The sequence below is a fragment of the Oxyura jamaicensis genome, chromosome 12 (genome assembly GCF_011077185.1).
Source record: "Oxyura jamaicensis isolate SHBP4307 breed ruddy duck chromosome 12, BPBGC_Ojam_1.0, whole genome shotgun sequence".
In the NCBI taxonomy this organism is placed as follows: domain Eukaryota; kingdom Metazoa; phylum Chordata; class Aves; order Anseriformes; family Anatidae; genus Oxyura; species Oxyura jamaicensis.
In genome coordinates, this window is record NC_048904.1 from 11,710,430 (window position 1) to 11,737,951 (window position 27,522).

At 38.8% G+C, this 27,522-nt stretch overlaps 2 protein-coding genes across 2 annotated transcripts; one reads left to right on the plus strand and one right to left on the minus strand.

The window, feature by feature from the left end:
• Positions 1–4,435: 4,435 nt before the first annotated feature.
• On the minus strand, positions 4,436–13,128 carry CHCHD4 (coiled-coil-helix-coiled-coil-helix domain containing 4). The gene is made up of 3 exons (XM_035337487.1): positions 12,988–13,128; positions 10,843–10,941; positions 4,436–5,599 (listed from the first exon to the last, which is right to left on the minus strand). Exons 1-3 carry the CDS (start codon positions 13,007–13,009, stop codon positions 5,304–5,306), a joined length of 417 nt encoding a protein of 138 aa, XP_035193378.1. The 5' UTR covers positions 13,010–13,128; the 3' UTR covers positions 4,436–5,303.
• Positions 13,129–13,234: 106 nt separating this feature from the next.
• Positions 13,235–25,591, plus strand: TMEM43 (transmembrane protein 43). Its single transcript, XM_035337486.1, has 12 exons — positions 13,235–13,385; positions 13,998–14,147; positions 15,176–15,310; positions 16,016–16,110; positions 16,874–16,923; positions 18,559–18,628; positions 20,121–20,191; positions 20,341–20,462; positions 21,095–21,169; positions 21,251–21,352; positions 22,813–22,930; positions 23,901–25,591. Exons 1-12 carry the CDS (start codon positions 13,374–13,376, stop codon positions 24,101–24,103), a joined length of 1,203 nt encoding a protein of 400 aa, XP_035193377.1. The 5' UTR covers positions 13,235–13,373; the 3' UTR covers positions 24,104–25,591.
• The last annotated feature ends 1,931 nt before the right edge of the window (positions 25,592–27,522 follow it).

Consider the following 27,522-nt stretch of genomic DNA (forward strand, 5'->3'; position numbering starts at 1 on the left):
ACAATGTGAAAAAGAAAAGGAACAGCGTGGAAACAGCATGGTAACAGCAAGGAACAGATGCAGAAATCCAATCCCCCTCTCTCATACAGCACCCTGTGAAAGGAATAAGAGTATTTTGAGAGGATGCTTTCACCTTCCTAGGAAGCATAAAGGACTTGCCACTTTCAGAAACAAACAAATCAACAGGACCTGTCATCAGATCTGGTACAGCAAATCCTATGACCCTTCAAAGTGTTGCGGCATCCGGGTTAATCTGCAATGTGCAATCATTACAAATCTTCCTGTGTTCTTTGTTTTGGCTATAACAGGGCCTTCATGAATGGTCTGCGCACTGATTCATCAAGAATGGTCTGGAATGTGTTACCTTTAAAATTTTTTTGCAAAATACATTTGTTACTGATTTAGAGACTGTATCTTCATTCCGGCTCTGACTGCTGACCATAGCTTATGCTAAGAACACAGAATTAACTAGAGGAAATACAAAAAGAAATAAAGAAAAAGTCCAAGGATTCCTGAGGAAAGTAAAGTCAGCAACAGACAGGAGAAAATCACAGCCCTGTATTAGGCAGCCAAGGCCGTACGTTCTACCTCTGACAGTCCTGGGGAAAACCTGTCACCTCAAGTTTATTTTCTTTGAATTGAAAAAAAAAAAGTTTTGTACATCAAGAAGCAACAGATACTGCAGTCCCCATAACAAGGAGGACAAAAGGCCTATTGTTTAATGATTTCAATTAAATTAGCAAATGGCAGAAAATTAAGCAGCATTCCAAGCATTTCAGTGTTGCACGGGGCTACTTTCAGTGGATCTGAATGCATGAAAAGGTCTTTCCAGCTTCAACCACTGGCTGATGCACAGCGTACTCTAACCATAAGCCCTTGTGCTTCTGGCAGAGATAGGCATAGTGTTAGTAAAAGCAGATATATATTACATTTCCCAATACTTCACTATTTTAGCAGTCTTTGACATTATTTCTTGGTCTTCATAACACCAAGATAAGTCAGTATTTGAGAGAAAAGCTTCTCCTTCTTCCATGCATAGCTACAGAACTAGAACTCCAGTCATCTTACCCTAGCAGTCAAAATTAGTCTACAGTGAAGAGCACAAAACCCCCTAATATCTTACCGTTTCAAGCCTTCAGAACTTCGTGCTCTAGCTATGAATTTGATACCAAATTACATAGCTTGTATTTCAAAAAGCCTAATGCTGATAAATGAACAACACTAGGTACTGTTATAATTATTGCTGTACTTTTTCACCTGTTCTTTACTGGAGGAGGACTTTTCTCTTAAGTTCTCAGTATTACTAGCAAACAATCAGCTCCAGAGGGGTTAAAAGCAGTTAAAAATAATAATAATAATAATAACTGCAGGCAAGCTAGTGCTGTTCTACAAAGTTAAGTCATGTTTATTGAATAGAGCTGATGAAAAATAAATGACAAACTGCTGGTACCTTCTCTACACTGTACGACACTAACAGTTAGAATTTTAATGAGAAGTAAAACAAGAGTCTAAGAAGTATATACTATCCTTTTTTTCTTCCCTAGGAATAAGAAAGTAGGTTCTACCTATTTAGATAACAACTTTCCTCAAAGAGATTCATTGACATGGGATCAGATAAGTGCCTTAGATGAACAGGAGACATTGCTGTAAGGTTTAACAAGGACGTTCTCAGTAAGAACTGGATAGAATCTAGATCTTGTTTCCAACACAGCCCTGCCAGATTCCCAGATGTAACGATCCTTAAAATAAACTGTAAGATACACATCTCCCTCTTGATACCCTTGTGTACGGCATTCTTACCTAGTGCAGGGAAGAAGGCAAATAAAGGTCATTTTCACATCTGAAACAAGGTCATATCTCTAAGGAAGGTTATTAAACACAAATTAATGCCAGGTCTTTGAAATGGAAGTAGGCTGTATAAGGCTGTATAGCAAAAGAAAAAAAAAAAAAAAGGCATTCAGCAAATAATTGTTAAACTTTCTGGAAATACAGTTGTAACTAATTTTAATCACTTTTCCAGTAACTATATTTTAGAATATATAGTATGTTAAAATATTTGCTAATAATAGGCAAGTTTTACAGAATCTTTATCATCAAAAGATGTGACACTTTCTCCGTTAATTAAAAGTTAAGTTGATTGTAGGAACAATCCCATCCTAACAAGCAAGTTATCACAAGTTATTTATGAATTTGGGGCCTGCACATACATGGGTTCCAAGTAACTGACAGCAGCCCTACCCAGCCTTCAGAATTACAGCTTGTTTCACCCCTGCACTAAGCCTGGAATTACAAGGACGTGAAGCATTACACACTAATGTTGTACAAGGCAGTATTTTAGGAGCAATGACAAAAATCAGTTAAATGGATAAAATCTAACTAGGATTACATTTGCACATAACTGTCCGGACTAAACAGTTAGCATTAAAACCATGTCCCCTCACGTCTAGAAGTACTTCATGTCTTGCCAACAGTTCCTTCCAGCTAAACTCTAATCAGCATTTCTTGATACTTGACGCTTAAGTTTTTTTGTGATATATTTTTTTTAAGATAGAGAACAAAAGAAAGGCACAGAATTAAATAAATATGAGTTATTTCTTACTGAAAACTTTCCTTCCCTCCCAATGATTACTTCTGACCTGACACATAGGCGTACCTGGTAAAGCATGCATATCATTGAAAGTAACTCCATGCAAGCAATTTCTCAGAAATATATAAATCTACTACTCACACCCAAGATCTGGTAGCTCACTGATGGCAGACAGAGAACCCAAACATTATTTATACAGCAAATAAGAAACGTATTAGAACAAGACAGCATTATACAGCTACATGTTTTGTGTCCAGACAAGATGACAACTTCTACTCATCTGTTTACTTCACGAGTTTGCCACATACTACAAGGGATCATTTTATCATACAGTTAAACTAGATGATTAACTAGTTAAAAAATAAAAAAGAGGGGGCAGGTGAGAAAGACCAAAGAAATATTTCCACTTCTAAGGGCTTATCCAGAACACGAAGGTAGTGAAATGACGACACTTTTTAATTTGACAGAGAGAGGGGAAAAAGAAAAATGAATTTCCACACAGATGTCTTGAGGATTACAGCTGAGTCGCTTTTTCAAAACATCTCAAACACATTACATAGAGGTTTTCAAAGCTTCTAGTATAAAGCCCTTACACATACACTGTATTTGTACCAAATCTAGCACAACAGGTTACCAAGCCACAGCAGGCTCCAACAGAAACAACTCCACCCTAAACAATCCTTCAAATACATTAGATTATATGCTGTAAATTCCCTCTGTCTGTATAGCTTCAGGATCCTAACTACTGTGGCACCAGGATTCTTATGTTTTATGTTTTGCACACAGATGCTATAAACACTTGTTACGGAGGATAAATCCAAAACCTGTAGAGCATTGAGGCAACGTGGGAAAGAAAAGCACAGCAGAAAAAAACTAAGACAAACAAACAGGTCTTAGAACAGAGCACCCCTTCACAAACTGCTATTGCTCCGTCACAAATAACGCATTGGATTTCCATTTGAACAACCAAAAGCTCAGGTGCATGTGACTTTTTTTGTATTTGGTGCCCAGTGTTTATCTGATTGCCTAACATTTCATGTTCATGGTCCAACTGCCTATGTGCCAAGGTTTATCACTACTGCTTTTGTGCTTATTTACTCAGGTTAACTTGGCATTTGTCTTCCTGTGCCGCTGAGAAGCTCTGTCACACCTTGTCTCTTTTAAAAGCGGAGGTGCTGAGTACCTGCTGTCCATCTCCCCCCCAGAACTGAGTTGTCAGTGACTCAAATCCCTCTTCTCTTGCAACTTTTTTTGAGGATCCAATAGCAATACTGAAATACAAGCGGCTCATGCAGGCCTTAAAATTTAACAGAAGTTCCCCTCGTTCAGAAACATCACTACTAACATTGAAATAACTAATGCAAACAAGATACTAAAACATTGCGAGGAAGCAATGTTGCTGAGCACTCAAGACTGCTGCACGCAGACAGGCAAGTGTTTAAACATTACTGACTTAGTGCACACTTTTTGTGCTTTAGTTAATCAACACATGGAGGAAACCTGCAATGAACACTTACTGAAAGAATAACAACAAAACATTCCCTTATCCATAGGTATTAAACTACAGTGAATTACTATTAAATAATTTGTACTTCTAAGCTAATTCTCACATAGTTTACTAGCTCTTCAGGTCCTCTATAGTGCTGGTTCATGATCCAGTCAACTATGGCTACTACAAATGCTTTACATTTTTTATACCTTCTTGCTTGGAGAGAAATAAAGCAGCAAATGATCTTCACAACACACAAATTGATTCCAAGTCTCATCCTTACAGTGCAGAAGAATCTCTCCAATACAAGCAGCATTATTTTAAAAACAAAACAAAACAAAACAAAAAAGAGCTTTCAGTGAAGGTAAAAAGTATTTGTTTTTTTAATATGCACTTAAGTCACAGTATTTGTTTTGAGATCATTACACCAGGTAACATTTTCATTGTATTCTCGAAGTATTTTCCATGAGCCTGTTTAAACACTGAAGGAGTAGGCATTAACTAAGGGAAACGAAAAACTGTGCTTTCAGAACAAAAATAAAGCCAGTGATCAACATTCTTTCTATTCATTTATAGCAGTGGTTGCACAAGACATTGTTTTTCAAAAGTTAAAAGCCATCACAATAAGCGAAATCAAAGGAATCACACACGTCATTGTTTTTCTGGCAGTCCTTACCTGATGTCAGTAGTAAAATGCAACCCAAATCTAATCATACCATTTGAAATTATCTTACAAATTTTAGATTTAGGCTGTTTACTACATCTTGTATCATTCTAGCAAAAAAAAATATTAAGGAGAAACAATCATTTAATGTAATTTCTATTAACAGAACAGAAATACATTACAAAAGAGCAGCTACTGATCAGAGCATACTGAAATGAATACAGACCTGGTGCACTACCAAAATTTTTGCTGACAGCTATGTATATTTAAAGAGATTATTCAAGTCAAAACTCAAGGAGAAATTGAGGTGTGAGAACAGCTGTTAAAGTATTAACTGTGTCCGGTAACAGTTTACACAGCACACACACATACTGGTTCTTTCTGCAGTATTTATTTGCAAGGTTGTAGCACTGAGATTTCGCCTTCTACAATAAATTACTTACTATGATACAGTGTATAGAACAATGGTGAAACATTTCTTGAGGACTCAAAAGACAGACATACTGCAAAAGTCCATGCCTCTGAAAATGAGAAATGGAGACAACAGCCTCCTTGCATCTTCATTAGCTAGATCCTTTCTCTTCTTTGGCAACAGAAGCCTCCACAGGAGTATCTTCCAAATCTTTGCTAGATGTCTCTTTCTCTTCGTTTTCATCTTCTTGAGGGTAAAGATCTGGATATTTTTGCATGCATTCCTGCATGGCACGGAATTGGTCCACACAGTCTGATCCCTTTATTTCTTCTGTGCTATAGTGGAAACAAGAAAAGGCTGACTTGAACTGCTCCCCACAAGGACCACTAGCCATTCCACCCAGACACGGGCAGTTCCAATTGATATCTCCATTGGGCAATATCAAGCCTGAACAAACAAAAGAGAGAAGAAAAGTTAAATGCTCCTTTCAAAAATTAATTTCATTCAATGAAAGCTGCTAAGATGCAGGTGTAAGTGGAAGTATCAGTAATACCATATTAATTCTGTAGCTTCAGGAGTACAAAACACCTCACGTTTCCTGGCCCATCTGCTTCTCTCTGATCTACTATTAGGCTCAAGTGAGACTGGTTCTCTATCTATCTATGCCTGAATTAAGGCTTTGTCCCTTGACTACAGATCACTTAGAATATTCTAAGGCAACTCCAAAAGGAATCAGTCAAGTCAATCCACTCAGCAGACTCTGTCAGGGAAGCATGCAAGTTTTTAAATCACATCATACAGGACATAAGAATTTAATTCCTGTATTAAGATTAGAATTCTTTTAAATCAAGCTGAATGGATACTTTTTTTTTCTTTGTTTTAGCTGAACTCTGGAACACTAATCCAGAACTTCTTCCCTCAAAATCTGAGCAGGAAATCCATAACAAAAAAAATTAATTTTCTTTTATGACATACAAAGATTAAGTCTCATACTGCAGAACAAAAGGAATAGGGAAAGCATGACAGTCTGTCTGATCCCAGAAATCAAACAGCACCTTAGATGACAACTGAAAGTGAGTTAGGTTGCATTCTAGACCCTAAATAGATTGGAGTAGTTGGAAATTTCTGCTCCAGAACAAGTAAAGTCACCACAGAAATACTTCAGTGATGGAAGAGCAAGGTGGAGATATAAAAGGGGAATACACTCTTTGATATATCAGCTGATTTGCATGATGGATTTCAAGCAGAAAGCCAGAGAACTCATTTTCTCTGTATGTTTTAGAAAACTCTTTAAACAGTCAAGAAATGTAGTATGATGGACCTGTTAATGTGCACTTCTGAAGTTGCTATTAATAAGCAATACAACTTAATTCCCTTTCTCTACTTTGTGAGAATGTAGATGTAATTATGTTCATCAATGAAGAACAGAAGAAGTGCTCTCAAATCCAAGCTGGTTTATTCTTAACTTGAACAGTTTTCTCCCCTCCTCTCCAACAGAAGACTTCCCTAACTTCATCTCCAGGCTGATTTCCTGCAGGAGCATAAAACTGAAGTTTAAGTACTTTCCCTTTAGAGGAAGGTATGCAGCTACCATTATTAGATAATAAGTCTGTATCAGTTCTGATCTGAACAAGAAATTATATTTAGGGCCTGATGGAACTTAAGATTACCCAAATTATTCCCACAGATTTCAATAAGCCTACTTATTGTCTTTGTCCTATGTGATCATGAAGTTCCAGATATAGCTTATTGTTGTATTAACAAAAACAAAAGGAAAACTTTACTCAATGATTTGCTCTCAGTCAAACCAGTTCAGCAGAAAATTTCACTAAGTCACATGTCAGTGCTGATCTCCTTTTCATTCTGAAGGTAAGTCTCCTTAGCATGACTTTGTCAACTACAATATTGCCATTTTTCATAGATCAAGCTTTATTCAGCATGACAGTTTTATAAAATATCTGCCTTAATCACTGTACTGACAAGACACACCTAGTACAGTGCATTGAGGTGCCTCTAGCTGTCTGGAGGAGAAACAGAACAGCTGAGACAAGGAGATGGATGGCTGGTGCCAGACTACTTCTTGCCAAAGATGACAAAGGAGAAAAAAGGGATGTTGATCATACAGTGTAGAAGAAAATTGGCTTGCTTCGTTAACTAGACTCTGAAGTCCTATATTCTTCCTAACATCAGCCAGTCATTTTTTTCAATACTTAAAAAAAGAACAGAAAACACAAGAGGAGTTTTGAAAAGTTCTTGAAGATAACACAGCAATAAAAATACTTATAAAATATTTATATTTAATAAATACAAATTATTCGTTTTGGAATCAGAACTGCTTGTGAGCATGCAAATTTTAACCATAATGTAAGAGTTACCTGCTAAACAGTACATTCCTGGATATCACATAAATATTAGTTGGTACCTATGTGACTGAGGTGGCACCAGTGTCTTATGTTGTTCGGACAGAAACCATGCTTTAAAAAGCAGATAAATAACACAAACATTTCCTTGCTGATAATTACAACAGGATGCACACTTAAATGCGCACTTAAATGATTCGTGTATCAGTTAGATAATAACACAGTTAAAATGGAAGCAGATTTTGTCAATAATAGAAAACTACATGTTGATCTTAAGGATGGAAAACGCTCCTACAACAACAAAAAAAGCAAAATGTCAAATTAAAAAAATTGGTTGTATTAAAAAATATAGATTATTATGTATCTATATAATAAATCTATTATTTCTCGATATGACTGTTCTGTATACAGTACAGCAGAGAAGATAAAGAGACATAAAAGGGGATTATGCCACCAAAATTGAACACTGGAAACCAAGTCTTCTATTCAAAGTAGAAACTAAATTAGAAAAGCTTGCCTGTTACTTTATGTACAAAGCCCTTTCCAATTTTCTTTTAAATAAAAACCACACAAACCAGAGCTTCTGCACTTCAACATATTCTAGAACGTTTTGCCCATATGTCTTTCCTGGACACAAATTTCTCTCCCATTAGATGCAGCTCATTCTGTGATGTGTGAATTGTTGTGATCTGACCTGAGGCTGTTCAAGTGAGAAGCTTTCAGAGAACCCTTAAAGTGTGGCAGCAACTAACCACATACTAAGAATGAATTTATTACAGTTTTAAAACAGAGTTTCACATTCTGAATTATACACACACATTGTCACTGTAAGGTGTCCCTGATGTAACCAGCTTCTGGCTTTCTCTGTTCTCTATAGTTCAGGAGGAAGGTGATCTAGCATACTGAAAATACAGGATTGTACATAAATACACGTATCAGATGAATCAAACAATATGGCATTCAAAAAAGGAAGAAGCAGCTCCTTTAATTTTTGCTAATTTATACACCAAATAAATGGCATAACACTGTATACTCATTGCATGTGTACAAACAGAAAAAGAATAATTTGGGGTATAAGGACAGAGACAGAAAACAGAGAAATCCCTCTTTAGAGGCACCAAGAGAGTTGTATTTTATGTTTGTATTCTGAATCATCATACTATATCTCTGTACTATCTTTGTGTTAGATCTGAGACAGGCAGCCTTTCCTCTTAAAATCCAGTGTCAAAAATAGATGCCTAGTTGCAGGACCAATATGCACCCTCATGCTGTTGCTACATACCCAGCTTTTGTTAATAGAATCTCTTAATTATGACCAAAGACAGACCATAAATGGTTGTAATGGGGAAGATGTACAAACTGTAAACTACCACATATAGCATCAATACAACTTGCAAATTTTGTTTGCTTACATTTATTTAGCTCAACAGCAAGCTTCTCTGTTTAGCTGTGCACCAAAAAGGTGACTTAACAGCTCAGAGAACAATAATCTCTCCAAAGGTTTGTATGTTCTACAGATGCGGTATCTAGAAAAAGTATCTTCCTTTGCTTTATTTTGCAAACAGTCACCAGTTTTTTAGAGGAAACAGAAAGCCACTGGCCAATAAAAATCAATTGGGTACTTAATGCTGCCATTTTATCATTAGTGGCTGTTACCTCTTCACTTAACAGACCAATAACGGATTATAGATTTGTCTGAGACAGGAGTTAAAAATTCAGATTTTTTTTCCATTTCTACATACCTTACTGACTAGAGTAAATACCCTTAAAATTAGTTTGCCTTAGACACTGTTTTCCACATAAGGGTGAACTCCTTTAAATGAATCATATGTTCCATCTTCTGCCCAAGTCAATGCAGTAACAGGTATGTGCCACTTGGATTTTATTGCCTATGGGCATCTCAATTTGCAATCTTTAGCAGCTGAAGCACTGCTGTCATGACAAAGATGGTGACAAAGCCCAAAGCATAGACTGTGTCCACCACATAGGCAGATCAGGCATGGGATCAGCCAGTAAAACACAAACATGACAGGTAGAGGAGTTCCTGACAGATACTAAGCTGGAGCTTTTAAACATCTTTCTGAAATAAGACACAGCCACCTAATGACCTAAGGCAACAGTAAGTTTCTATATTCTCTGATTATTCTCATGTGGCTCATCATGAAACTAACGGATTCTGTTCACATGAAATAAAACATTTGTGTATGTATGTTTGCTGCACATACAGTTCTAATGAAACCAGGATAAACAGCTGAGTGCAAGATCATTTTCACACAGATTTATGCATGAAAAGTTATTTTAACGACACAGAAAGATATGGTTCAAATTAAACTACATATCACATCAGTTAACAAAGCATCCCATGTGTTACAGCTGCTAAACAGCGCTTAAATGCTGCCCTCTAAAGGTCACACAGTCACTTGCAGATCTTCAGTTTCTAACAAAATTTGTCTCAATTGAGCTACAAGCAATGAAATCGCACAGAGTGAAAAATAAAAAAACAAAACAAAACAACCATTTCACAGACATTCAGAACATTTTATTAACCCAGGACAAAATTTATTCAATCATCATGATAGGAACAAGATATTTCATTCACCCATTAGAAACAACCTAAAATATGCCCTATATAACCAAAATATTAAGAGTCAGTGTCAGAAATATTCTGATCTCTTAAGTCTCCTGAACTAATTCATTTGCAGGTTCGATGTACTTTCTGTACAATCTGTAATCTTCACTGAAAACTTGAACTCACCCCTTCTCAAGACAAGATGGTTACAGTTGAAAACTAGTGATTTGAACTTACCTGTCATATGAAATAAAAACATTTAGCATCTATTGATTACATTGCCATTTGTACCATATAGGATAAGTGATAAACATATAATATTAAATACGATAACAACCAGAATTTACACTTTTTAAGCCCTCACTATGTTAATATAAGAAAGACATTTTTTTTTCCTAGATATCTCTGGTTACTAACTGAAAGCATAAGCCATTAAGTGATGTATTTGAACAGGTCACTTTGAAAGACTATTAAAATTTCAGAAAAAAAGCCCGCCATCTGGAAAGCATGTCATTTGTGCTGTCCTAATTTGGAACTTAAGACTGACAAGAGTTTGAGTGTTCATTTTCTGAACAGTTTTCCAAATTTACTATATTGCTTATGTACCGAACCAGTTGCCCTGCCATCAGTCTGTAAAAATGAATCAATAGTTTGCTCCTACTTCATACAAAATTTGGTGGTGTTTTGTTCTTTTTTGGGGATTGTCAGATTATCATATATGTCATATGTCACTTCCTACTTCCAGCCTGCTTACTACTGACCTTGTTCTTCATAAGGGTCATCTGGGTCATCTGCAACAAGTTCAGCACTGCTTGGTGTCTCATGGTCCTCCTTGGTCACAAATATAATTTTGTCTTTTCCTGTCATATAGGAGACAAAAAGCAAAAGTTCAGAGAAAGCTGAGACAGAATCAGTCATTTACAAAGCTGCTGAACAGCACAAGATAATGAGATGTTCAACATGATGCATTGGTGGTAATAGTGGATTAATTCTACTGTAGTTATTCATCACCTTCAATTGGTTCACAGGAGCAAACATGGAAAAGCAATTTGGAAAGTATTCACAGGGAAGGTGCTACAAACTATAAAAAAGACCTTGAAATAAGACCTACAATAAAATCAATGGAAGTTTAAAAAGATTAGGTAGCAATTTATCTAGAAAAATAGTGAAAGAACTGAGCCTGTCCACTTTGTACCACACTCATGTACCTGTAGGAAATTATTCTCACTAGTCAATAGGAAAAGAAAAAGACATAACCAGTTAAATTGATTTACATTTGCATAAAGCACAGTTAGGCAATGCAAATAAATGTCTACAGAGACTGCAACAAGCCCTTGCTAAAGAGAAACAAGATAAAACAGGTACTTATTTCTAGAGGAGACCTGAATCAACTGTCAGGACTCACAGAAGCAGCAGAAGATTCCACACTATTTCTGAGCTGTGACAGCATTTAACATGCCTCAAAGAATTTTATTTTTATTTTTTATTTTTAACACCAGCATCCCCCTTCCCGCCCTAAGTGGAGGCAGGGACTGACACAGTGTGGTGACATGAGCAAGCAACCGGAGAAGGGAGGTGGAGAACATAAAGTTTGGGAAGTGTTCTTTTAAAGCACTCATTTAAATAGTGTTAGCATACATAATAACAGATCACCCATTTATTTGTTAGAATATACAGAAGCTACCTGAAATTATTTTCCTCTACAGTTCCAGTTTTTGCAGCAACAAACTGTAATGGCTGCAGATCACAGCACAGTTCACTGAACTCTGAAGTTAACAAGTTGTTTTGAAACAAGCTCAACCTACTACTCTCCGAGGACTTGCTCAGCTGAAGGGGTTTAGACAAAAAAGGAGCAGTGAAAGCAAAAGTATACTGAATTACAGGCAAGCGTTCAGTAGGATACTCATTAAGATCAGCAGTCTCCATTAGAAGCCAGTGCCATGTTTTGCAATTATGTGAATTAAATACTGAAGAGTACCTTAATGGTGCTGAACCAACTACACCGAACGGTGCTGCACACACTACCAAGGGCAGAAAAGCACCAGAGCGTGCTTCCTGCTCCGGTGCCACTCCTGATTTAACAAAGAGGTTCTGAAGGGGAAAAAGGAGGCTTGGCTGGAAACCAGGGCAGAGTTTCCCAACAACTCTGTGAAACTATAAAAAAATGTTCGGAGGCAGGAAGGTCACTACAAGGACGCTGCATATTAGAAAATAGTCACTCCTTGCATCTCAATGTGACCTCAACCAGCAGCTGCTCAGTGATTCCCTTGGCTTTGCATTCAGACATGTCTCATGCATTCAGACATGCCTCAGAAGCAGATAAACCTAATTTTTTTTTTTTTAAGGCACAGTTTTATTTTTTTTATTTTTTATTTTATTTTTGTCAATTCTGCGTTGTACTCCAGCATGCTTTACACCACAGAACACCTCAGGATTTCTTATAGGAAACTAGAAACACATGAACTCTAGCCCTTACCACTCAAACTGTAATTTTGTAGGATGCCATAAACCAATTTATTGATCCTATGATCCAGAATATTGTTAAATTAGGTTAAAACCATGAAGCAAAGAGGACTGTAACTTAAGGCTGCCTCATCACAGCACTCAAAAAGCATTTTGCGTGCATCACCAGTTTTCAGAACTAGAGAAGAACAGCTTTTAAAACCAGAAATCGCTTCTCTCTAGCGTAAAACCAGTCACGTTATCAAACGGGGAAGAGAAAAAAAAGCACCAAAAACCACCCCCCGGGGCATGAGGCAACCAAGCCTCAGGAGCCCCAGGACCCCTGCGGTAGCCCATTCCTGCCCCCCCTCTCTGCGGCCGCTTTCCCTCCCCAGCCCTCGGGCCCTGCCCGCCTCACCCCGCCCCGCCTCGCTTCCCGGCGGCCTGGCCGGAGCCCGGCGCACCTTCTTGCCTGCAGTAGGACATGGCGGCGCCGCGCACGCCACAGCAACGGGCAGCGGCGCTCGACTCCCCCCACACACGCTCCCGCCTCCGGAAGCGGCCGCTGCCGCTGAGGCGCCTCCTCGCCGCGGCGGGAACGGAGCGGCCAATCCACTCAGGACTACATCTCCCAGAGTGCTTCGGAACAAGGGGAAGGAGGGGGGCACGACGCCATTTTCTGGCACGCCGTGTGGTGGCTGGAACTACGCGTCCCGGCGCGCACCGCGGCGGTGGCTGAGGCGAGGCGTGAGGCGGGGTCGGCCTGAGGCGGGGTCGGGAGGAGCCCGGTGCTTGCGGCGGTTCCTACGGCTCGTCCCGGGGTGCTGCCCGCTGAGGGAACGGCCCCAAGATGTCGAGGAACGTAAGTTTGTCCCTGCCGCCGCCGCCGCTTCGCGCTCTGGGGGCTCCTCCGGCTGCCCCGGGGCGGTTCTCGGCCAGCTCCTGCAGCCCCTACACCACAGGGGTGTGGGTAACCCCCGCTGTCATCCTTTAACGCCGCACCAGCGAGGGTGGCGATGCCGGATTTGTGTTGCTAGCCCTTTTTGGTGCCCGGACAGTGTTTATTTTAAAGTATGCTGGCGCTTGTCACTGGCGAAGTACAGTGTAACGTGATATTTATAGCTGTGTTGTAGCTGGTGCGGAATCTGGGAGCATTACTCAATTTGTCATGGCCAGAGCGCGGGGTGTGGGCACCGAGTTGGGAACGCTGGGACTGACTGAAGGAGGCCTGAAGGGATGGGCTGAACAACTGTTACAGCAATTGTTTTCTCTGTCAGGCTGGAGTTTGTTTGCTGACTGCATTTCTGGTATCGAAAGCATGACATGGTGTTTAATAAGAGTAGACAAGTTTAGGCCCAAGGCAAGAGGTACTCCTTTGCAGAGTAGCAGTTTTAACAAAACTACAAAACTAATTTTGGAACAGAATGCCTGCCCTTTTCACACCGATACTGCATTTTTGGTTTATCTCCAACAGTTCTCTGACACAGGCAGCAAAAAAGAACATGTTAAAATCACAAGTGAGGCCAAACCGGGGTTCCTGGAGAGGCTCAGCGAGACTTCTGGAGGCATGTTGATGGGACTTGTGACATTTCTTCTGTCTTTCTACCTTCTTTTTACCAATGAAGTAAGTGAAGTACTGTCAGTGTTTATATGCAGCTTTAACATGTCATAGCTGAGTTGACATTCAACTGTTTTTGCATGTATAGACTCACTGCAATTGTCATGCTAAGTTTTAATACTGCATCCATGAAGAGAGAGCAGTATGTCTGGAGAGTCTGGTGCTTATGCTTGGGAAGTAACAGAAGAGTAAAATCACAGGGCCACAGATGTTCTTTCTATAGAACAGAGTGTGACAGAGACGTAGGATGTGTGTGGTGGGAGGTAAGACCCAAAACCTATGAGCTGGTGGGGAAGAGGCTATATATAGTGTTATTGAAAGAGGCTTGTATGAGACAGTCACATTCCATTCATCTCTTTTCCTGAGATAACACATGCTCCTCATTTCTAGTGCTGTTACAATTTCATTAAAGGAATTCATATTCCATGTTGCAAAAATGAAGGTGTTAATTATTCTCAGTGTTACTTTGTCTTGTTTTTAGATTTAAAAAGTAATTAAAGTAAATAAGGAGTTCTTATATCATGCCCTTGCAAACATGCATGATTTTGGCAGTTTTGAAGTGAGGTATTAGATCTTCACCTAGGTGAATTTTCACCTAACAGTTTCTTTTGTACCCCTACAAGAGGAAAAGGAACTACTGCCAGTTTCAGTGACTGTGCAGGAAAAGATTAAGTAGTCAAGTATTTATGCAGGCCTTTGGAAAAAGGATTGTAACTAGCATAATTTTTGCAGTCATTCAAGAACAATAAGGTAAAAGATGAAGAGTAATAATTCTAGACCTTTATAATAATACACTATGTGTGTTTGTGTAGTTAAGTGTTAATTGTCCTGCTGCAATGGGTAAGAAGTACTGCACCAAACTGTCAGATGTGGAGAAAGAGAGTGAAGGATTACAAGTGGGTTTTGAGAGCATGCTTTGAGTCTGAATGTAGAAGTCCCAAGGGTCTACAAATTGCTTGTCTGCTAACCTTTTTCACAAAATACTGCAATATTGTTGTTTCTCTACAACTTGATTTTGTTTTTCTTGATTACAGGGACGAGCTTTGAGGACAGCCAAATCTCTTGATGAGGGACTTTCTCTTGTGATTCCTCTTGATAACATTCACAGTGTGTCTCAGCAGAATGAGGGGAGACTAGTGCACTTAGCTGGCGCTCTGAGCACATCAAAGGTAAATACAACCAGCATCTTGAAGATAGGAGAATTTCAAGCTTGGAGGGAAGAAATTTTGCTGTCAATTAAAACTGTTTGTTATCCAGGCAGAACACAAGTAGCTTCTCTCCACTTCTGTAAGAATTACGTGCTACCATCCAAGCTATAGTTCTTGGCCAAAATCAGGGAGGTGCTGCACAGCACTGGTCTTCATTCTCCCAAGCAACATGCTGTGTTTACCCTCCCACTAACTTGAAGGATAATTTCAGTTTCCTTTTACATAAGGAACCTGTTGTACATTCATGGCATTGTAAAGTATTTATGCTTTTGCAGTACAGATAGGATGGAGATGCTACCTTATGTATTTAAGGTACTTAATTCAGCTGTGAAGTTGTTAAAGATTTTTGAACGAAAGAGGCTGTATGGGGGGAAGGCAGCACTGATGCATCGTGTTGCTCCTTTGGCCATGCAGAACTAACAAACTGGAGGAGCTTTGATCCTCTATTTCATCTTCTGGGACTTTTGCACATTGTCACTTTGTTTAGAAGTACGGTTTTCTTTCAATACATGTTTTCTAAATAACGAACTTTACCTTTGCTCTAGCAAAGTAATAAAAGTACAGTAGTAATATAGTAATAAAAGCAATGGGTAATAAAAGTATAGTGTTTGAATTTGTGAAGTACAGCATTTATACTGACTTGTGTTTTCTTTATATTTGACATAGCCTTTGTTTGATCCCAGCTATGGGCTGACAATCCATGCGGTCAAGCTTAAGCGCACAGTGGAAATGTACCAGTGGGTAGAATATGAAGATTCTAGGTAAGTGAAAGAAACTTTTAAAAGTTGTTTATGAAGATGTTGTCTTAACAGGATCCCATTAACAAATATACTCTTTTTCATTTTTTTCCCCGGTTACAAAGCCAAAAACAAAAAAAAAAAAAACAGCTACCAACCAAACAACAGAACCCTGTCAAGAGAGTTCTGGAATTCTTGGGGTGTTTTATGGATATTATTTAATTTCCTTAGAGATGTCAGGTTTTGTAGATGACTGATGTTGCAGAATTTGCATCTGATAAAATCAAGGATGTTTATAAAATGCTTCCACTTCCTGATTTAGTATAGCTTTGTATGGGGTTTCTTGACCTCTGCGCTGTAGCTGTGGCTTTTTGTTTTCATTATTGTTGTCCTGTGCTGGGTCTCTTCAGAAACCATTGATTTTTGGTCATATGTGTTCTCAAGAGAATTCAAAAATCTTTAACAATTTATGGAAAAAACATGAAACACTCCTGTTTTTTCCAAAAGCCCAGTTGATTATTACCTTTTCTAACGTTCCTAAAGCTTCTCTAATATTATTAATGTTCTTTCTGACTGTTAGGAATTCCCTAGTTCCACCCCCGTAATGTTCCCTGCCTGCTAGTTGATTAGCCAAATCAGAACTGTTATCCCTGAGTATTTGGTCCTGATTTTTTTTTAATAAAACTTTATAATCCTTTTTTTCCCTTGTGATTGCTAAACCTTTGCTTCTGTTCTTTAGAACTTGAGCATAGACCATGAAGCCAATTCTTTTATCTTTTCTTTCCAGAGAGTATGAAGAAAATGGTGAGATTAAGAAAGAAACAAAGTATACATACAGTAAGTTGATTAACAGGAAGTCCCTTTTATGCTCTTAACTTAGGATTTTTGTGTGTATATTCTGATTTTGTTGTAAACCCTTTATTTTTTTCACTAGAAAAGAAAGCTATTTGAAAAAAATAGCAAGAATTCTGTTTCCTAAGCAAATGGCAGGACCTCTCCAAGTAACTGAGAGGAAATGATACGTGCTGTGAGCAAGCAACTTCTAAGTCTTGTTTTGGAAATCCCAGGGTTCGGAAGAGCATCCAGGGGTAGTGTGCTTCAGTGATGGGACCCATAGGGTCCTCGGTGATGGGAGATGGGCAAAGCTGGGAGCACGGTGTGTTCAAAGCTACTTCTGAGATTGCTCTTCCAAAGTGTTGTAATTGGGCATATGTCAGGTGTGAGCAGAAGAGAACAGACAGGGAAGAACAGCGTAGCTCCACCCTATAAAGGCAGCATGTTGAGAGTCTGTTTAGGTGTTGATACTAGCTAATGAAAACCACCACCACCTTCTGATGTGTGCTGTAGCTTTTGCCAAGTATTTTTTTTTTTTGGTAGGAGCAGAAGTGGGAGGATCATTCTGATCTACCCTGTGGCAAAAATAATACTATTGAGTCATGTATCTGGGGATGAGTCTCTCTTCATTTATTCCCAGTTAAAGCACGTGGATATATAACGTGGGTGTGCGGTGTTTGGGTGTGATCAGAAAAATTTCCCAGCTCACTGTAGCATGGGGCTCTGCAGCATGGAGATCTGTAAGGAGCAAAGTTAGTGGGTGTGAGCTATTAAAAATAGCAATTAAAAAAAAAAAAAAGAACAAAACCAAACAAAAAACTATGCTCTCAAGATTGTTGGATTCTGTCCAGTAAATGTTGGTATTTTTCTAGATCCTGGTGGGTTGTCCTTGTCTGGCAGCCAGGGGCCTAGATAGCTGATCGCTCATTTACCCTGCAGCCAGACTTGGGGAGAGAATAGGAAAAATAAGAACAAGAATTAGTGGAGTCAAAGACAGGGAGGCCACTTGCCATTGGGGACAGAACAGGTTTGGTTTGTGGAAAACTAACTTAACATATTGTTAGTTAAATAAAATAATTACTGATTTGGGTATTGGGAAAACACCTTTGCTCCCACCCTCTTCCAGGCTCAAATTCACTCCAGATTGCTCTCTAACGCCCTACTCTGCTCTGGGGATGCGGGGAGCCTGCTGTAGCCCAAATGAAGGCAGCGTTATGCATTTTTGACAGTGGCAGCTACAGGATCCATCTCTACCTTGTCTGACTGCACTGGAATCTGCTAGTTCCAGCAGAGCTCACAGCCTTTCCTTGCAAAACCAGTTTGATCCCAAAGAGCGGAGCAAGGACTCAAAAGTCTGATCAGCGAAGATACCAACAGCAAAGCTCCCACTGAGTGAAGATGAGTGACAGTTTTAGAGATAAAATCCTCTTCTCTAAGCCCTTCCATTCATTGCTAATATGTTAGGAGGCTGGATTTAAGTATTATTACGGACTATCACATTTTGTCTCTTGATGTAGAAAGTATTACTGTGAGTATAATTATGTAATTTAGAACTGATGGATTGAGGCGTGTCTTCAGTAACTAAGATCTGAGTGGCAATTCTTTCTGTCTTCTCAACCTTCATATCATTTTCTTCAGATACTGAATGGAAATCTGAAGTTGTGAACAGCAGGAATTTTGATCGAGAAATTGGACACAAAAACCCAAGGTAATTTATCACCTAGCACAGTCCCTCTAGATTCAGTCAATGTATACGATCAAAGATGAGAGCTCCATGACCAATCTTCATGACACAGCAAAGTAGATGGAAAGTGTTTGTCTTTTTCTATTTGGGAGAATTTAGGCACAGATAGATAGCAGTTCAGAGCTGCCTGGTGGAACCAGCATTATGCTACTCATTAGCCATGGCTGGATATCAGGCTATTATTTTACCTCTGGACCATGTGGTCCCCATGTGGGAGAGCTTGAATGGGTTTCTTTCTGACTTTTATTGTCCTTTAGTGTAGTCTATTGTTAGTTCTTTTTTCTATCACAAATAGAGTGAGAATAGCAGGCATCCCATGAGCTTGCCATACCAGTAGCATGCTGTTCTTCTAAGCTAGCATGTATGAGCTCAGGCATATTTATATAATCAGTTTTGTATTTCTCTCATCTGCAACATTTTAATTACACTGCAGTGTGCCATTTTTAATGCTAAGTTTTAACTTGCTTGTCATGCGTAGAGCACCTGCTAAGTTCCTTAGGATGCAGGATACCATCTGGCAAAAAAAAAAAAAAAAAAAAAAAAGTATAAGTGACAAATACAGCCAAAGGGATAGGAGAACCAGAATTTGAATAAAACTTAGAATTCTGCCTAACCTTCAGAGCTTTGTTTTGGCCCTATGGGTACATCCAAATAAATCATTTTAAAAGTGCTGCAACTAAGAACACTTCATCTGAGTGCACAAACCAAGGAGTCTTAGTGTAACTGTGGTGGATCCTTGCCTGAAACAGCATTATGTATGCAGACATGATGAACTTTAGAATACATACCTAGCATTAATTAGACTATTTTGAGTGTATACAGCATGTCTTCTTCCTTTCAGCCATCCATCTTACTGTTTATGCAGCTTAACAGATTTTATTTTCAAAAACATCTATTTACTGCCAAGGAAAATCCATTAGGGCCACTTATGAAGTCTGTAATTAAAGGTTTACAGAGCTGGGAGTTTATTTAACTTGGCCATGATATAGAATTACCTTTATCTGGAGAAGGTTTATGATCTAGGTTTCTTAATTTAGCAAATAAGATCTAATAACTTTCAGCAAAAGCTGAGTAAGTTTCAGGCTAGAAATAAAGTGCATTTAGACATGTAGTTAAACATTGCAAGTATTCACCTGGGAATGTGATTAATCATTGTCACTTGAAACATAGGGTCAGCACAGGAGAAAAAAATGGTGAATTCCTATGGTGTGGATGGAAGGTTAGGTCAGGTGATGAGACAGTCATACCTTGCTTTAACTTACTCTAGTGGTTCCAACACTATGAAGTCAGGACACAGTTTCTCAATGGATTTGTTCTCACATATGTCAGCTATTTAGCTCTTTGAGTTTTTCATGATGTTTGACACAGTACCTTTTATGTGCTTTATATCACATACTGCAAATCAATAATTTGATTGTAATTCTGGAACTAATCAGGGACTTTTTCTGTTCTGCAGTGCCATGGCTGTGGAGTCTTTCACTGCTGTTTCTCCTAATGTCCAGGTTGGAAGCTTTGTCCTTTCCAAAGGTAAGAATTGCTTTGTACTGACTTTGTGTCTTCTGTTAGCAGCAGACTTCAGTTCTTTCTGCAATGGCAATTGTTTCAAATGAAGGCAGGAAACCAGCCTGCAAACTAGCTGTCAGACAACAGACCTGAGCTTTTTTTATTCTGCTTAGGTCTTGTGGATAAGATTGATGACTTCAAGCAGTTGAGCTTGTCACACCTTGAGGATCCACATGCTGATGTTACCCGGGGAGGAGATTATTTTTACCACAGCGAGAACCCTAGGCGTCCAGAAGTAAGATGAGAAAAAAACTAAAGCAGAAATTGCTATAATGTGAAAAAGAAAGCTGGGGTATGTCCCATTTCTGTTTCAACATGTAGAAATTGGGGTACGGAGTACCACATAGGACAATACCATTAGTATAGTCCTTCAGCGAGTGATTGTCTTGAAGGAAGCTTCTGATTTTGCTTGCGTCTTCTCTTTTTTTTGTTTGCTTGTTTTTTTCTAGCATGCTTTTAGATAGAATGACATGGGATGGTGTTGGGAAGTAGGTTCTACCTGTGCCTTGCTGTACTGAACTGAGTACAAAGAAGTAGCTTGTTCTCAGCTTGTGCTGCTTGCCCTCCTCTGAAAAAAGATGAAATGACAAGGGATGAACATAGGATCTCTTTGGTGTTAATGTGTTCATGCAGCTAAATCAGAGGAGATACTGCAAATCAGCATTTGAGCTATCGCATTTTGGCTATCAGCTAGGTCTCACAAAAGTGTAGCTTAGAATTCCTACAGGATATCCTCTGGCTTGGCATAAATGCTTAAGAAAAGCGATGATCCAGAAAGAGCGTTCCCATGCACAGTTGTCTTTTCTGTGATTCTTCTTTGTACAGAAATCTGTCTCTGTTGATTTGAAATATTCTCCTTATTTGTAGGTGGGAGACCTTCGTGTCTCATTCTTCTATGCAGGTCTGAGTGGAGATGACCCCCGTTTGGGCTCAGCTGATAAGGTAGGCGTTCAGCTGCTTGAGAATTTTGCAAATTCTGTCCCTAACTCAGTAACCAGTAAAATTATTTCTCTTTCTTCCAAGGTGACTGTGATTGCTCGCCAGAAAGGTGATCAACTTGTTCCATATCACACCAAGTCTGGAGTTGTCCTGCAGATTCTCTACCCTGGGGATCTGTCTGTGGAGGTAAGATACCACAGTATAAAAGTGAAGGGTTAAAATTGCAGATGGTAGTGCAGAAGCAGCAATGGAATATGCTCTCATTCTCCCACAGGCCTGTTCTAGAGGAGGAGATAGCTGATGTAAACATTGGCTTTTCTCCATGTGTTATCTAGGGCAAAGCGTTACAGCCTGTGTTTGCCTTCCTGCTTTCTGCGTGTTCTTTGTGTTGCAGCAAAATGCTGTGCTTCACCTGCTAGTAGTATATAATCTGACTATAGTTATTCCTACTTCTTTTTCCATTTTAAGATGAAGCTGTAGCTAAACTGTAGTAAAAAAAAAAAAAAAAGTCCCCTTGTAATGCTGCTGAACACCATTTGCTCTAAGGACTGTTCCTGTGCCTTCTCATTTTGCTTTTACTTTCTCTTTGGTAGCTTACCACTTACACACACACAAACACATGCTTTTGAAAAGGTCATATGCAAAAACAGTAAAAATCAGGCTTTAATTAAATAAACCGTAGGAGCTATCCTCTCTTCAGCCTCTCTAAACAGGGAGTTTAGGCTTGCTTGAAATGTTTATTGCTGTTCTGGCTGAGAAGGAACCTTCAGGCAGTGCATAATGCTCCAATAAATCCTGCATGCTCCAGCAATTTGGTGATTCATTTACTACTTTTAGTAGGTTGGTTTCCATTAATGATTGCTTTATGCCCTACCGCAAAAATCCCAGATGTCAGGAATTTACAGGAGCTTCTAAAAGCAGTTAAAGTGTTTGTTTTGAGTTGAAGGAGTAGTAGTAGAATCAACTCTCTGCTGTGAGCTCTGAATCTTCATTAAGTAGAATTCTAGTTCATTGGAAACGAACTCACTAAAAATGAATAAATTCTGAAATATTTGTACATACAAGTAGTCAATCGGTCATACGTGTGTCTTTTCCTATGAGCGTTGTATTATTTCTTAGCCATCTGCATGTGTAGGTTTTATAGAGGGAGAGGGGCACACAAGCCATTTTGAAAAAATCTTACTTAGAATTCTTGCAAATAGGTGTTTTGCTTTGCTTGGTGAAATACACACATCTTTTCTTCTCCGTATACTACTTTTTTTCTTTCATATACCTTTCCTTCATTGCCTTTTATTTCTTCCTGCAAAGATATTGAAATTAGATCTCTCATGTTACATGTACTTGTGCCCTGTTCAGTGTATGCATTTGCACCAATACCTGTGTACTCTTTACCTGTAGTTACAGAGAGTGTCAGAGGGTGCTTAATTTAGAAAAATGCAGGCTTCCCTTGCACTGCACTTTGAAATCTCTTATAGTGTTCTGGGATATTACTGCCCAAAAAAAGGCCACAAAGAATGAACTGCAACGTATCTTCTACAGGAGAACTCATACCTCCAAAATACTCTGACTTGTTCAGAATGCACTGAAAGACTTGGATCTGAAAAGAAGTTAAGAATCAGGCTGCATGTAATGGCATTTGTTTTCAGGAGGTGTTTCAGAAAGAGCATGAGAGTAACACCATGAAGACTTGGGCCCTCCGTGCAGCTGGCTGGCTGGCAATGTTTGTAGGCATCAACCTAATGACCCGAATTGTTTACACTTTGGGTAAGTTTGTGACAGAAAGCTAAAATGACTTAGAAATAGGATCATAATCCACAGAGCATCCTCTCTTGCTCAGATGTACAAGTAATTAATTTGGAGGCCAGGAAGAATCTTGTTTGATTGTAGATTGGATTCAGTGTGAAAGTCCCTGTAAACAATTGCGGATAAACAGAATCCCAGCACCAGATGGATGCTTTGTGAAGATAAATAAATAAACAGGTATATCTCTGCCAGTCTCAGAAGATCCTAGCCTAGTGCTTACCAAAATTAGAAGCCAAAGCACAAGCTGGGCTGGTTCTTTCAAGTCTTGCTGTGGCTGCTGCAATCCAATTATTTTCTACACCCATACACAGGTGGTCCCCCAACAAGTCTTAATTAGTAGTTTTATAATAACTTGTCTGGTTATTCTATGCTACTGTGAGCACAGCAAAGAAGTTTTGGTTTATCCTTTTAACTTAGAAGAATGTTGGAATAAACGCTCACTGAACAGGAGAATGGTGCCTCAAACTTGCATAAACTTCAAACATCAAAGCTATAATTTGCTTTGATAATCTTTTGATATTCCTTTTTATTTATTTATTTACTTATCCATATGGATACAACTGGAAGATTTATTTTTGCCAGAAATTCCTGTTTTGCTTGCATGTTGTATCTGTTGCCTTAGACCTGTTTCATAGCTGCAAGGCTATCTGTCTACACTGCCTCTTGAGCGTTGGACAAGACTTCAGGCTTAATTTTGCATGACTTCCTGTGCGAAGAGATGAAGACTCCATTGTCTTAAATGGCTAGCTGTTGCTTATTTATCAAATGCCTGGAGGATACTCTGCTGAAATGCCTTATCCAGTGCCACTGATAATAATTTGAGTCTTCCTTTTGATCGCAATTGTTTATGTGCAGATCCTAGGAATGAATATGAATTGCTTGTAAATGATAATCTTATCAACTACTTTATCCCATTTAATTCTTTCTGCAGTGGACTGGTTTCCTGTTGTGAGAGATCTGGTTAACATTGGATTAAAAGCTTTTGCCTTCTGCGTAGCCAGTTCGTTGTCACTCTTGACTATCTCCATTGGCTGGCTCTTCTACCGTCCTCTCTGGGCTTTGCTGATTGGATTGCTCTCTGTAGTTCCACTCGTGGTTGCAAAATCCCGTGTTCCACCAAAGAAGCATCAGTAAGAAAGAAGCTTTCAGGTTCTGCACTGAATCCTGGCTAGAAACTCTTCAAGTGCATTTCTGTTCCGGTTACTGCAACATGCTTACAGCACATTGTGGTTCAGCAGTGTGCACCAGCAGCTGGGGAGGGCCATTCATAAATGTATTATCTATGGAAAAGATGACTGTAGCATGCTATTTGTAGGAAGTCAGTGATACTGACTTCAGGAAAAAAGCATTTTGGAGCATCTGTATTCATTATAAGACAGAGAAAAAGCAGTTATCTTTCACCATTTATTAATTCCCCCTGAACTGGCAAATCCTTACCAACAGGTGGGGCACTGTGTGTATTATGGAGAAAGTGCCAGCTTCATCATGTGGACTCGGATCTGAAATCCTTAGGAAATACATGTTCGTACCTATCTCTGACAATCCATCCCTCTGCTGCATTTTCTGACTTGTACAGTCATGTATGCTCCTTTGGCTAATGTATTTGGAAGTGCATCGTTAAAGGAAAAACAACTTTTGACAAGATATTTCTGTAAAAGGTATTCTTTTGGACTCAGTATTTTTAAAGGCATTTGAAATCTTGAGTGTCCAGGTTAGCTATGCTCTAAGACAGGGAAGATTTGCTAGAAAGCAGTGATTTTCCTCAACTTCTTTTAAAAGTCTCTGAAGCTGTTCTTGATTAAGCACCCAAAATGGTAGTGTTACATAAAACTTTAAATTGCATTTCTTTAAGGGGATACTCAGAAGTCACTCACCTTTAACTTTAAAAATAAAACCTGCTGCCTTGAAACAAAACTGGTTAATAATCAGATATATATTCTTTATAATATTTGGTGTGTTTTGCTATACATACTGTTTTTTTCTTGAATTTCACTTAGCAAGGACAATGAAAATGCTCCATGAAGTTGTCATGAAAACATTTCTGCTTGATTAGCTTTCATAGACTTAGTAACTTAAATGTTGCACTATCATTATGTTATAAGAACACTTTCTTGTAGTATTGTGATGCTTAGTTACAACAGGAACCTATAGTTGAGACTGTATTCCCCATACCAAAAGAATTTAACTTGAATATACATTGAAGCAAATGTTCCCTATAAATGGTACTAAAATAGAGATCTGATTTATAAATCACAACCATTTTGAGAAGTAGGAATTACCTTATTAGTCTTAATTATTTTCATTCTTCTGGTATTTTAAGGTTGTCAATTCAGTCTCATGTCCCTGAAAGTGGTAGCGAGTGGAAGGTTATAGGAAGTGCACATAGTCTCATGCATGTAGCTGACATGCATTGGTGATCCCAGGCAGTCTCTATCTGCTGCCCTCTGATTTTTGCTGCATCAACTGAGAAATTGCACTTTGCTGGGGAGAAAAACAAATGCTGGACTGCTGTTTTACTGATGATGCAGGAAGCTAACCAGTATTACTATATTAGAGATGAAGATACAATTTTCTACAGAAGTGCTGAGCTTTTGTACATTTAATAAAATACAATTTTCAGAAGGTTGGTCTGTGGGCTTCTTTTTTGTTACCTTTAAGCATGGCACACTTTGTGTCCAGAAGTTGCGTCCAGGTACCTGGAAGTTTAGTTTGTGGCTTCCAGATGAGCTAGTTTTCTACAGCTGGTGAAGATAAATGTTCAATTGGGTTTTCTGTAACCTGCACCTATTTCCCCATCGTGTGAAACAAGTTCCTAATAAGCAGACAGCTGTTACCTGGTCCACGTACTTGATGGTAAGGCTGATTCCAGACTACCAGGGTTTTACTCCCTATCATGTACTACTTAAGAAACAGAGTTTACTTGCCTCCATTGGATCATTTAAGAAGTATGATGGTTACTATATTCAACATTTTTAAAGAGATTGGGGGTTTATGTATGCACTCAACCTCTTAAAATACTTTCATCTTACATATTCATGTGCCCACAGGAATAATGGAGAATACAGTAAGATCCTTTCACAGAAATGAACTTGGTGTTTCCCAGGACAGGCATGCGGGGGTAGCCAAGCGTCCTTTCAATGCATGTATGCAAAGATTTCTGTAGAAAAATTGAAGCAAGTTTTCCTTGCCTCCTTACCAAAGTCTGACAATGTGTACCTATCTGTCAATAACTGTTCCTTTCTGCTTTCTCTTAAGTTGTGTTTACTCTCTCGTATTTTGCAGGCTTAGTTTAGGAGCTGGCTCCCTTTGGAGCTAAGTAGTGTCCGGCCTTCTGCAGTCACTTTGTCTCACTTTCCCCGCTGGCTGTATGTAGTGACTAGACTCACAACTTCATGTATTTAAGTATCCCAAGTTAAGAAGTGCTGAGTCACTTTGGTACAGCTGGTATCAGCTCCCAGTTTAAGCAGATGAAAAATTATTGATGCCAGGCAGAGCTGGACTTGAATCCTTGCAAAGTACTTGTCTCAGGGTGTATCCTCCTCCATACCCACACAATGATTAACACAAAACATACTATGGGCTCAAGTCCACTGCAACGTTAATACTTTGTGCAAGACAGAGTTTTTCATGAAGTCTTTTGTATGGGTTATACCTACTCACCAAACCTACAACTCATGTTTTTGTTTGTTTTAGAACTCAGTAGCAAAAACTAAAACTCAGAATGAGTATTGCAATTCTGCAATATCCTGGGACCTGCTGTGTGATGTTTAGAAATAGTACTCTTACAATGCTCTTTGTCTCACGTAAGAATCCTTCCAGGTAAAACTGCTGCTGCCAGAAGGGAGGAGTAACACAGCATCAGTCTGTTTTAATACTTTATTTTATTCTACAAATAGAGTACAAAAATAGATTTTTTAGAGACATAATTAAATGAAAACCATTTTCTTGCATTTTAAAGTCTTTCTCTGTAACAGTGTCCAGCAATAAGTAGACTGTATTTCCCTCTTTAAAAACAGACAGTGTCAGTTTCATTTGGTTTTAAAGATACTGCAAAAGACAGATCAGTATTTCTATTTCAAAACTGCAGGAAAAGCTTGTATAGATATAACATCCCTGTCTTAACCGTTTTTAAGTGCTTAAGTACTAGATAACATTTCAAAAAACCTCCCAGGTTTCACTGAATTTCTTTTCTGACAACACTGCCAGATTTACACTTTTTTTTTCCAGAACAATACGAAACAGTCTTGATAAAACAGAACTGAAACGTATGCATTTTAAATGACTTAAGATGACATACTTAACCTTAAGTTTGAAACAAGAACAGGGCTTCTTCCTTCTAATGAACACGATTTCTGAAAGTAAAGGAAGGCTGAAGACGATAGGCTGAAAAGCCACGGCTGAGTTTTCACAAAAGGCACGTGTGTTCTTCAGAAAGTAAGTTTTTGGATTCCTCTAAATCTTGATTTCATGTTTCATTACACCTTAGAGGAAGTATTTCCCCCTCTGTGATGATGAGACAGACAGTGAGACTAGAACTCTACCTCACTACTGAT